This window comes from Oncorhynchus gorbuscha, linkage group LG01 (assembly GCF_021184085.1).
Source record: "Oncorhynchus gorbuscha isolate QuinsamMale2020 ecotype Even-year linkage group LG01, OgorEven_v1.0, whole genome shotgun sequence".
Classification (NCBI taxonomy): Eukaryota; Metazoa; Chordata; class Actinopteri; order Salmoniformes; family Salmonidae; genus Oncorhynchus; species Oncorhynchus gorbuscha.
Window position 1 is genome coordinate 79,463,093 of NC_060173.1, and position 13,611 is coordinate 79,476,703.

Here is a 13,611-nt window from a genome sequence, read left to right on the forward strand (position 1 = left end):
CTCTCCTGGGGTCCCCTCATTACTCCATCCCTCAGGCATGTTCTTTTTGACACAGAGAGAGAGAGAACTTCCACAACAATAACAGCCCGCTGGGCAGAAACTGTGTGGATCAACGTTGTTCCAACGTCATTCAAAAATAAATATATACAATTATGACGACGTTGAATCAAAGTAGAAAACTGATTGTATTTGCAAAAAGTAATGGATCAACGTAATGGAATTTTGTATTTTTTCCCACCCAACTTTGAACCTAAATCCAATTACATTTTTGATTGTGTCCGTTGCGCCCCCCCCCCCCCCCCACACACACACACACACTCCACCCCTCCTGTTTCTCCAGTCCTATGACTCATTGTTTAAGAGAGCTACTCTGGAAAGTTAGCCATGTTATCAAGGGAAAGAGAGGACAGAATGGGTGTAAGTGTGGTTTTACAAGACCACTAATGTACTTTATTCACTTCACTCCCGAGTTCAGTGTTTAATACAGGAGTGTTACTCACCTAGAGAGTTCATTTCATTCCATATTTTATTACACCTAACCAGGAGAAATAATGTTTCAGTGTCCTGCCCTGCAGCCTACGACTATTATATAATTTCTAAATATTCAGCAGGTTCCAGTGGTGGTCTTTTCCATTTAAGATGAGAGAGGACAGTATTTTTTTTAATGAGCATTTCCTTATTTCTCCTACAGCATATCGGATGACCTCGATCGGTTTAGGCTATTACATGATTCTCGAATGTTCCAGGTACCCACCATGAGGTTGCTACAACCTAGTCTATGACTGAACGTTTAGAACGTAGGTGCACACAGGTCGAGAGAAAAATTTTAGTAATAAAGGTGGCAGACCTTTAATACCGCCTTGCACACTCTTGCCTTGCACACTCTTTCATAGCAGCCACATACAAACAGCATTGATCACTTTGCTCGTATAATTCCTCTTCGCATTTCTATGCTCTCCTCCTCTCACCTTTTCCCTTCGCTTGTGAACTTCAATGCACAACACATTCGCTGTCTGTGACCAGGAAAAATATATTTCCAAGCCAAACCTTCATATCATAACCAATAACCACTACACACAGCCTACATCGTTGTGGTCACCGTATTAGCTAACGTCATAGTCAACATAGCTACTAGAACTAACGTGTTAGTAAACTCGCTACAATCATGCAGTGCAGTGTACAGTCAGCAAGCATTTACACCGGCGGGCCACAATTGCAATAAATTCATAAAACTAAAAGCTTACCTTGACTTGGAAGAGTTACAGTGTTGTCTAGCTAAAATAGCATCTCTCTCTGTTTCAGCCAGGTGTTTGAAACTAGCTAGCTGCATTTGCTAGCCCAGTGAAAGTGAAAAGAATATAACAAAATATAGCTAGCTTTCTCTCTCTCTCTCCCTCTCTCTTGCTTCCCCTTTTTTAAAAAGAAATTAATTAGTTCAAAACTGTTCAACTATTGTCTTTCTCTCTCTCTGAGTCCACTACTCACCACATTTGATGCATGGCCATTCAAGCTAGCTGGAGCTTATCCTTTCAGTATTAGATTGATTTTCATATCCTTTGATTGGGTGGACAACATTTCAGTTCATGCTGCCAGAGCTCTGATACGTTAGAGGACGTCCTCCAGAAGTTGTCATAACTACTGTGTAAGTATATGGAAGGGGGTGAGAACCATGAGCCTCCTAGGATTTATATTGAAGTCAATGTACCAAGAGGAGAATGGAAACTAGCTGTCCCCCGGCTACACCATTGTGCTACCCTACAGAGTGCTGTTGAGGCTACTGTAGACCTTCATTGCAAAACAATTATTTGGTGACAATATATTTAGTGTAGTTTTATCTAAAAAGGGTAACTTTTTTAACATTTCACTGTTTTTATTTTTATGAAATTCTCTGAGGAGGATGGTCCTCCCCTTCCTCCTCTGAGAAGTCTCCACTGGTTGGTTCCGTGTTTTTGATGTTTTATCCTGCTCATACAGTCGGTGCTAGACATGGTCCTGTCCTATGCCAATGCATCCTACCGTGTGTGTGTATTTTTCTGTGTCTGCCAATGAGTGCAAATGTGCATGTGTGCGCTAGACATTGTCCTGTACTATGCCAATGCATTCTACTTCCTGGTTGCTTCCTTGACTCTGTGATGTCATCAGCCTGGGACGGCCTGGTGTGGACTGCTATAGCCAGCATGAAAGTGGAGCCGCTGTCCTCCAGCTACAGTTCCTCATCAACGAGGTAAGACTAAATCTATTCTATTCAAGGTAAGATTCCCTCCCTGTTGCCTTCATATAACAATCTTCTCAGTCGTCTACAAGCAGTGTTTCCAATTTCCAGTCCTTGAGTATCCCCAACAGCACACATTTTTGTTGTTACCCTTGACAAACTCACCTGATTCAACTCATTGAGGGCTTGATGATTAGTTGACACGTTGATTCAGGTGTGCTTGTTCGGGTCTATAACAAAAATGGGAAACACTGGTCAACAGGCCTCTTCTCCTTGCCTCTCATCTGAAAATATAGTATGGGTGAAGGCAATATGGCCAACAAACATGAAGTGCACCTCCAGTTCACCCAACTGAGAACACATCATCTGTAATAGAAGCTAACAGTTCTACCATTCCTCTTCATACTTTGAATTTAGCTCTGTTCTAAATCTTGTTCTGGGCAGATAGATTCACAGTTCACAGACTCCCTATTGATTTCAAACCTTGACTCGACACTCTTTTCGGATGGTTATGACTAATGGTAGCACTGTTATTTAGCAACTATGAGGGGTGTGGAGCGGGGGAGATGGGGGATATGGAGGGGTGTTTGGTGGGGGAAGATGGGGCTTTATGAGGGGTGGATGTCAAGTATTCTCCCGGCTAGCTAGAGCATTTTGAACTGTGGTGGGCTCAGTGGTCTGAGCAGCACTCTTCGACTACGAGCATCATGAGTTCGTCTCCCTTCACTCACTGTCACTTTCCGTAATACGCCCCCCTTAGTAATTGTGTGTGTATATGGTGGTGGGGGGAGCACAGCTGCAGCAGTGTGTGATATTAGTTCTTCATGTGTGGGGGTCATTAATGTCCTTATCTTGTGTGTAGGGAGAGAGTGATATAGGAAAGAGAGGGAGAGATACAGAGAGAGAAAGGAGAGAAAGACAGGGAGAGAGAGAGAGGAGACATATTGATAGATGTTAGAGTTGGCATTTTTTATGCCCATTCATGTGAAGCAAAAAGTATATTTTCCCTTCAGAATGTGGATAATATAATCACTATGTGTAGTGTAGGGATGTGCATGGTTATTTGAATATTCAAATATCCGAACAGACATTAGTATTCAAATACTTGTGAATATTTGTTTTTGGGAGGAAAAAAATGTTAATTTTAGGCAGATTCTACCACTGAAATGTATTTTTCTAAATTATATTAAAATATCTTGTTGTTTATGTTTGCCAAACAAAGCATCAAAGAGGTTCAATGTGTAGCGAGTGGAGTGAAAGTTCACAAAATATGGAATAAAAGGAACGAAATAAAAGTTAGTGAAATAAAACGGATTAGGCTACATCGAGCAACCAACGGGTTAGACGACTAAACTCAACTCCACAGAAGGGAAAGATTTAAGACAAAACATGACAACAGCAACCAACGGGTTAGACGACTAAACTCAACTCCACGATTTACGAGCTACAGTCCGCCCACACTTGTCGCCGCTCGAATAGTGAAATTATTTCAAACCCCCATAGTTTAGTGTACTGGTGAAAACAAACACAACTATTGAAAGCAGAGCAGAATGTTTTATTCAAAACCAATGTAAAAAAATATCTGATGTACTGTATACTCCACACTTCAAATCAATGTCTGATAATCACGTGTCCTCGTATGTATATACTAGTTCCACACATTTAATACTGTGTACTGAACATTGACACAGACATGTACACAAACACAGTGCCTTTAGAAAGTATTCATACCCCTTGACTTACTAAACGTGTTGTGTTACGGCCAGAATTCAAAATGGATTCTCTCACCCATCTACACACAATACCCCATAATGACAAGTTGAAAACACAGAAATATCTCATTTAGATAAAGAAATATCTCATTTACATAAGTATTCACACCCCTGGGTCAATACATGCTAGAATTGGCTTTGGCGCGGTTACAGCTGTTTGAGTCTTTAAAAGCTTTGCACACCTGGATTGTACAATGTTTTTTTGAAACTCTTCAAGCATTGTCAAGTTACATTTACATTTACATTTAAGTCATTTAGCAGACGCTCTTATCCAGAGCGACTTACAAATTGGTGCATTCACCTTATGACATCCAGTGGAACAGTCACTTTACAATAGTGCATCTAAATCTTAAAAGGGGGGGGGGTGAGAAGGATTACTTATCCTATCCTAGGTATTCCTTAAAGAGGTGGGGTTTCAGGTGTCTCCGGAAGGTGGTGATTGACTCCGCTGTCCTGGCATCGTGAGGGAGTTTGTTCCACCATTGGGGGGCCAGAGCAGCGAACAGTTTTGACTGGGCTGAGCGGGAACTGTACTTCCTCAGTGGTAGGGAGGCGAGCAGGCCAGAGGTGGATGAACGCAGTGCCCTTGTTTGGGTGTAGGGCCTGATCAGAGCCTGGAGGTACTGAGGTGCCGTTCCCCCTCACAGCTCCGTAGGCAAGCACCATGGTCTTGTAGCGGATGCGAGCTTCAACTGGTAGCCAGTGGAGAGAGCGGAGGAGCGGGGTGACGTGAGAGAACTTGGGAAGGTTGAACACCAGACGGGCTGCAGCGTTCTGGATGACTTGAAGGGGTTTAATGGCACAGGCAGGGAGCCCAGCCAACAGCGAGTTGCAGTAATCCAGACGGGAGATGACAAGTGCCTGGATTAGGACCTGCGCCGCTTCCTGTGTGAGGCAGGGTCGTACTCTGCGGATTTTGTAGAGCATGAACCTACAGGAACGGGCCACCGCCTTGATGTTAGTTGAGAACGACAGGGTGTTGTCCAGGATCACAGGATGAACAGAGCCCTGGGGGACACCAGTGGTGAGAGCGCGTGGTGAGGAGACAGATTCTCGCCACACCACCTGGTAGGAGCAGACCTGTCAGGTGAGGAGACAGGACCGCAAGGTCCAAGCGTGGGCCGCGCCGGAGATGCCCAACTCGGAGAGGGTGGAGAGGAGGATCTGATGGTTCACAGTATCGAAGGCAGCCGATAGGTCTAGAAGGATGAGAGCAGAGGAGAGAGAGTTAGCTTTAGCAGTGCGGAGCGCCTCCGTGATACAGAGAAGAGCAGTCTCAGTTGAATGACTAGTCTTGAAACCTGACTGATTTGGATCAAGAAGGTCATTCAGAGAGAGATAGCGGGAGAGCTGGCCAAGGACGGCACGTTCAAGAGTTATACTGGTCTGTAGTTGTTGACATCGGAGGGATCGAGTGTAGGTTTTTTCAGAAGGGGTGCAACTCTCGCTCTCTTGAAGACGGAAGGGACGTAGCCAGCGGTCAGGGATGAGTTGATGAGTGAGGTGAGGTAAGGGAGAAGGTCTCCGGAAATGGTCTGGAGAAGAGAGGAGGGGATAGGGTCAAGCGGGCAGGTTGTTGGGCGGCCGGCCGTCACAAGACGCGAGATTTCATCTGGAGAGAGAGGGGAGAAAGAGGTCAGAGCACAGGGTAGGGCAGTGTGAGCAGAACCAGCGGTGTCGTTTGACTTAGCAAACGAGGATCGGATGTCCTCGACCTTCTTTTCAAAATGGTTGACGAAGTCAACTGCAGAGAGGGAGGAGGGGGGGGGTGGAGGAGGATTCAGGAGGGAGGAGAAGGTGGCAAAGAGCTTCCTAGGGTTAGAGGCAGATGCTTGGAATTTAGAGTGGTAGAAAGTGGCTTTAGCAGCAGAGACAGAGGAGGAAAATGTAGAGAGGAGGGAGTGAAAGGATGCCAGGTCCGCAGGGAGGCGAGTTTTCCTCCATTTCCGCTCGGCTGCCCGGAGCCCTGTTCTCTGAGCTCGCAATGAGTCGTCGAGCCACGGAGCGGGAGGGGAGGACCGAGCCGGCCTGGAGGATAGGGGACATAGAGAGTCAAAGGATGCAGAAAGGGATGAGAGGAGGGTTGAGGAGGCAGAATCAGGAGATAGGTTGGAGAAGGTTTGAGCAGAGGGAAGAGATGATAGGATGGAAGAGGAGAGAGTAGCGGGGGAGAAAGAGCGAAGGTTGGGACGGCGCGATACCATCCGAGTAGGGGCAGTGTGGGAGGTGATACCATCCGAGTAGGGGCAGTGTGGGAGGTGTTGGATGAGAGCGAGAGGGAAAAGGATACAAGGTAGTGGTCGGAGACTTGGAGGGGATTTGCAATGAGGTTAGTGGAAGAACAGCATCTAGTAAAGTTGGTTGTTGATCATTGCTAGACAGCCATTTTCATGTCTTGCCATAGATTCTCAAGTCAATTTAAGTCAAAACTGTAACTAGGCCACTCAGGAACATTGAATGTCATCTTGGTAAGCAACTCCAGTGTATATTTGACCAGGTGTTTTAGGCTATTGTTCTGCTGAAAGGTGAACTTCTCTCCCATGGTTTGTTGGAAAGCCTGTGCTTAGCTCTATTTCATTTATTTTCATCCCCCAAAATCTCCCTTGTCCTTGCCAATGACAAGCACACCCATAACATGATGCAGCCACCACCATGCTTGAAAATATTAAGAGTGGTTGGTACTCATTGATGTGCTGTGTTTGATTCGCCCCAAACATAACGCTTTGTATTCCGGACATAAAGTTCATTTTCTGCCACATTAAAAAAAAAATTCTTAACTGCCTTATTGCAAACAGGATGCATGTTTTGGAATATGTGTATTCTGTACATGCTTCCTTCGTTTCACTATGACATTTAGGTTAGTATTGTGGAGTAACTACAATGTTGTTGATCCATCCTCCGTTTTCTGCTATAATAGCCATTAAACTCTGTATCTGTATCTTTGTAGTTACTGGGTGTGTTGATACACCATCCAAAGTGTAATACATAACTTCACCATGTTGAAATGGATTTTCAATGTGTGCTTTTTCCTCCCCAACTACCAATATGTGCATTTCTTTGCGAAGCATTGGAAAACCTTCCTTGTCTTTGGGGTTGGACCTGTGTTAGAGATTCATTGCTCAACTGGAGGACCTTACAATTATCTGTATGTGTAGGGTAAAGAGATGAGATCATGTTAGACACAATTACTGACTTGTTAAGCACATGTGTACTCCTCAACATAGGCTTGCCATAACAAAGGAGTTGAATACTTATTAACTCAAGACATTTCAGCTTTTCATTAAAAAACAAACATTTGTAGACAGTTCTAAAAACACATTTCCACTTTGACATTATGGGGTATTGTGTGTAGGCCAGTGTACTTTGACATTATGGGGTATTGTGTGTAGGCCAGTGTACTTTGACATTATGGGGTATTGTGTACTTTGTAGGCCAGTGTACTTTGACATTATGGGGTATTGTGTGTAGGCCAGTGTACTTTGACATTATGGGGTATTGTGTAGGCCAGTGTACTTTGACATTATGGGCTATTGTGTGTAGGCCAGTGTACTTTGACATTATGGGGTAGGCCAGTGTGTAGGCCACTTTGACTTTGACAGTGTACTTTGACATTATGGGGTATTGTGTGTAGGCCAGTGTACTTTGACATTATGGGGTATTGTGTGTAGGCCAGTGTACTTTGACATTATGGGGTATTGTGTGTAGGCCAGTGTACTTTGACATTATGGGGTATTGTGTGTAGGCCAGTGTACTTTGACATTATGGGGTATTGTGTGTAGGCCAGTGACACAAAATCAAAATCAAAATGTGGAAAATGTCAAGGGTGTGAATATTTTCTGAAGTCACTGTACCTGTTGACACAGGCATGTACACAAATACAGGATATGGACATTTATTTTATCCATCTCTCTCTCAAACTCTCACACTGTGCTCTTGTGTGGCTCAGTTGGCAGAGCATGGCGCTTGCGCCGCCAGTATTGTGGGTTCGATTCCTGGGGCCAAGCATACTTCAAATAGAAGCACACGTAAGTTGCTTTGGATAAAAGCTTCCGCTAAATAGCTTATATTATTATATTCTACGCTCACAGGGAAAAACACTGGCCTCTCATATCCTCCAGTGACTCACAGCACTGGTTTTGACACAGTTCTGATGGCTCTGATGCGGTGGTGTGTGGGTTGTCTAGTACGGAACACTGATGTTAGACACACATACAGCCCAGCTAGCAGCCCCTTGACATTCAACAGGCTGATTAGCTGCTGGGGCCCTGGAGGGCCACTCCTGACCTGCATGCCTCTGCCTCCCTCACACACCCAGTCAATAATAAGCCTCTGGCTAATGAGAGCCCAGCTACTTTACATTCAAATACAGCTCTCAGCAAACACAGACACTGGGTCAGGATACTTGGGGATGCTGTATTGTTGGTGTGGTGGACCAACATGGATATTGTTTTCACTCTTTATTAATGTGTCATTGCCCTGATTTGTTGCATGCCAGAGCCCTGCTGTCATTCACCTCTGCTGTCATTCACCTCTACTGTCATTCAGCTTTGCATTGGGTCACCTCTCATAATTATAGCCACAGTGTCCCTGTTCAGGTTTGATCCCAGCTAGACTTATTCACTCCAGAGGACAAAGGCTTGTTCTCTATGTCAGAGTGCGACTAAAGGCTAATTAGATTGTTTGTTTGCTAATGTGAATGATTTGTTCCATGAATTATACATCTGATTAGTAACTGGGCTCGGCGGATCAGAGCTCAGTTGGAAAAGCATAGCGGTTCCTACGCCAGGCTTTGATTCCCGAGATCACCCATATGTGAAGTGCATGACCGAAGTTGCTTTGGATAAAAGTGTTCTGCTCAATGGCATGTATTATTAGAATGGTTCTTTTTTAATATGGATAGTACTGTAAGAGAGAGGTTGTCAAGGCATCTGTAGAATAGACTGTTGGGTTTCAGGGGGAGCTGGAGCAGAGTAGAGTGGTCTAGAGGAGCCAAGTGAAGCAGAGCATCCAGGTAAACAGCCACCTGGGGAGATCAAGGATATTAACTTCTGGCCAGGAAATAGTGACATTTTAGAGGAGCAGAACAGGCATTATATGGAGGAATGTGCAAACAGCTAATGGCAGACAGTTTTCTGGCTTGGTTGTACCTGAACACATACAAATGCAGTCCTCTCTAACAATGTGGTATAAATAAATGAGGTGAGCGCTATTTATGACTCTACACAGTATCTCTGAACCGGTGGTTCATTAATCGCTGCTCTCCTCCCCTTTATCGCTCCCCACCCTCCTTGCAACTAATAGCATCCTCGTTTCGTTCCTGCGCGCTGTTGCAGGTCTTTGAAGAAAGGCGACTGAGACCATGTTTCTGTAAACACAGTAAGCGCGCTGTCTCCCTTCTGTCTACTAGCCTGGGTGACGTGGTCGTGATTGACAAGCGCACACAAAGGATTACCACCCTGCTATACACAGAGGAAGTTTGAGAGCGAACATTTGAGGACAGAAAGAAAGAGAGAGGTGGATATATGCATAGATTGCATTTGGATTACTTGGATTCGTTCTGACATTTCAAGATTACATATATTTTTATTTATACTTTTTTATTACTTGTGTACTTGCTTGACATTTTACTGTATTGTTAGGAGCAGCATTTTTCTGCACCCGCTATAACATATGCTAAACTTTGATTTGGATTTGATTTGATTGTGAGAGAGAGTGAGAGAACGTGAGAGAGGCAGGGAAGCAAACAGAATGAAGGGCAATATCGGATCTTTTAATCTCCTGAAGGTGCTAGCTAATCATCGCTGTGTACTCCATCAGTCAAATTTGACATGGATTAGTTGAGCATATCCAAGTTAATGCTATTAGCCAGCCAACACAACCAGAGATCACTGAAACAGGATACGGGTTCACTGACACCAAAACAGACAGAGGGTGGAAAAACACAAGCAATTATATCGTTCATTATTTTCCAGGCTGCTTAATTATTTTGTGGAGATTAATTTATTGTGGTTTATACCAACCTCCTATCTTTCATATGCTAATATGGTGTTATGAAGTAGCTGCCATGTTTTCAACTGATATGGAGGAGGAACCGGGAAGATACACCGCAAAGGTTGAGCTCTCACATTTTAAAGGGATACTACGGGATTTTGGCAATGGGGCCCCTTTATCTACTTCTCCTGAGTCGGATGAACTCGTGGAGACCATTATGTCGCTGTGTCCAGAATGAAGGAAGTCAGAGGTAGTTTCCTGAGATGATACTAGTGTAATGACTGGAAGTCTATGGGTATCTGCTGCTTTCTAAGAGTATACTGCTTATTTAGAAGAACACATCCTTTCACTTAACTCCAAAATGATAAAATCATTAGTATCCCAAACCAGAGCACCTCAAACTAGCACCTCAGCTAATTGGGTAGAACATGGTGTACCTGACATTGAAAACAGGGAGATATACATGCATATAGAAGATATGCACACACACACACACACACACACACACACACACACACACACACACACACACACACACACACACACACACACACACACACACACACACACACACACACACACACACACACACACACACACACACACACACACACACACACACACACACACACACACACACACACACACACACACACACACACACACACAGTCCCAGAATACAACTGAAGACATTCATGAAAATATGTTTACCCAGATGGGAATCTCAGTGGATTAGTGCCTGTATGCATGTTCCATGGGGATATGATGTTCTATGAGATGTGGAGTAATTTCCTCCCATGATTGAGCCCTTAATCTGGGGCTAATCCCCCCGTGGTTCCCCTGGGTCCCATCCTCCCCGCAGCCTTCCCACAGCACCAGTTACTGCACCGTACTGGGAATTCATGTAATCGCTCACTCATAATCCCCCTTCACACAGAGAGGAAAGAAATTAAATATATTTCATAATCTCGGAAACTCAGAACTAAAATCTTGCATAATTGCATCAGATGCTCAGTAAAATTCTGAGGGGAGATGTTGAGAGAAAGATACTAACATGACTTGCGAAGTCTCCACCCCCTGAACGTAAACAGAATTCGACAGATGTGGGCACCTGTGAGATCGTGTTTTGTCCAAATGATCATTGATGGAAAATTAGTCGTCACAGATCCACAGTCTGTTGACAGACTTTACTACCATTTATGTTGCGTGCGTCTGTCAACAAGAGATGACGTATTTCATAGAAATGACACTATACATCCTGTTGGACAGCCTCCTGGAACGCTGTAGTTCATTGACTCTCTTTACAAGATGTTTCTCAGACATTAAATGCGTCTCTTTTTTAAAAACATCCACCATACTCAGGTGATCGTTTACTACAGAGTATGCTAATGCTAGTTCAGACACATACATCCACAGGGTTATAGGAACAAGTCTGATTCAACACCTCATTCAACATCCCCTCAGTGAAAAATGACAGCGAGTAAGGGAGAGACCCCTCTCCTCTCAGTTCTCATTTCTGCGTCCCAAATGGCAGCCCATGGGCCCCAGTCAAAGGTAATGCACTACATGGGAAATAGGGTGCCATTTGGGACCAAGTCATTGTGTCCTGTTCACTCACTCTCACAGGTCTGAACTATGGCCCCAATATCTCTCTCTCTCTGTGTGTGTGTGTGTGTGTGTGTGTGTGTGTGTGTGTGTGTGTGTGTGTGTGTGTGTGTGTGTGTGTGTGTGTGTGTGTGTGTGTGTGTGTGTGTGTGTGTGTGTGTGTGTGTGTGTGTGTGTGTGTGTGTGTGTGTGTGTGATTTTTGGTTCGTCCGTGTGTGTGTACACGTAGTAGACACAAAACTAATGATTCTCTGTGTCATAGGCCTACATTTCCAAGTAATAAATGTCAGCCTCTGTGTCTGGGGACCTCATTTCTCACCTGTATGTTTCTGCACAAGCAGCTCCTGTCTCCAGAGACTTATACAGATGCATTCTGATGGTGTCTACTCGCTGTACTTGGGCATGACCGCTGATTAAGCTTACTGTTGTCATGACGTTGGCCTGGGGGTAGGTTTATGACAGTCATAAATACCTCTTCCCTCCTTTTTCCTCTCTCTACCCTACTGATGTTACATTTGCAAACACCTTGGTTAACATAGAGATTCTGGGAACATCTGAAGGTGGGGGGAAATGAACTATATTCTGGTAATCCGACCAATTGAACATATGCAGTGGTACTTAATGAAAATGATGTCAGTTCAGTTGTCATCTGAGACATTCTCATCAATGATAAGATGACAAACTCTACAGTGGAAAGTCTACACATCAGAGTTATCTGATTCACATGGAATTGTTGTTCAATTTAAATGTTTGAATATGAAATTATTTGTGATGGGATGAAATGTGATTTTAGCTTCTAAAATGTGAGATTTTGGTTTTCATAAGATAGGGCTCTGCTCAATCAGTGGCCCAGCCCTGTGAAGGGACTTTTCAAACACGCCCTCCTCTCCCATCCTATATAAAGCCTTGATGACAATATAACTTCCTGTTCCGAGGATGTGAGGACGACGGTCCGATGTCAGAATGGTTAAGATAATAACTACAAAACGAAGCCAACATCAGCGTGAGCTTTGGTTGCGAATGGTATGAACTTCGATCTCTTATTCACTACAGAAGTGATAACTCCTAGCCATTGAGTTAGCAAAAGCAGCTGCAAACGCAGGTTAGGAAGGAACAGACAGAGTATCCCGTCTACCACACAACGACGTTACTACAACGTATGTAATTGACCAGCAGAGACATTCTTCAAAGGACAAAGGACTCGGTTGGGCAACACGGCCTTCCATCTACCACCAACCTACTGAAGCGCAGCTCAGAGTAAATATTTATTGCATTTTCTTTTTCCAAATGGGTGGTAATTTAGAATGCATAAGATACTGTATTTATGATAGCACAGCTTCTCCCTGTGTCCCTCAGTCTTCCCGCTCTTTCACTCAAACCCAGGCCCTTTTCTTTTGTGTAACCAGCTGTCATATCTGTTCCACCCGCTGGGACATTTCCCTTTATGATGTAATTTGTAATCAAGTTATGATTAATTATGTGTATGTGTAATTCTGTGTGATTAGTTAGGTATTTAGCAAATAAATAATTAAACCCAATTTTGTATTGCTGATTCAACTTGTTAGCCAGGGTTCGTGCAGATGAGATGAGACTGAATTAAGGTGAGGATTAATATTGACTGCTATTGATGTAAAATATTACTAGGTCTTTATTAAGAGTTTACTCGGAAGATAACAGCTCTATTAATATTCTTTCGTGGTGCCCCGACTCTCTAGTTAATTACATTTACATGATTAGCACAATCAGGTAATATTAATTACGGATAAATTATTTAAAGAATAGCATGTCATATCACTTAATCCGGCATAGCCAAAGACACGACACTGTCAACACATGCATTCACACATACATACACTTTAGAATGAATATTTACACCCACACACATACAGGAACTGCCTAAATAAAGGAACACTTGGGTAAATGAGGGATTCAAATTGAAATTGAAAGCAGGTGCTTCCACACACCTGAGGTTCCTGAGTTATTAAGCAATTAACATCTCATCATGCTTCGGGTCATGTATTAAAATGCACA

At 43.7% G+C, this 13,611-nt stretch overlaps 1 protein-coding gene across 15 annotated transcripts in view; it reads left to right on the top strand.

Moving 5' to 3' along the window:
- The window catches only part of stxbp5l (syntaxin binding protein 5L), a 252,547-nt gene that overhangs the window by 111,046 nt on the left and 127,890 nt on the right, over positions 1-13,611 (top strand). For all 15 annotated transcript variants that reach the window (XM_046361714.1, XM_046361749.1, XM_046361732.1 and 12 more), the window contains exon 3: positions 2,143-2,224. In XM_046361714.1, coding sequence (XP_046217670.1) covers positions 2,143-2,224 — 82 coding nt within the window. The remainder of the gene's footprint in view (positions 1-2,142; positions 2,225-13,611) is intronic.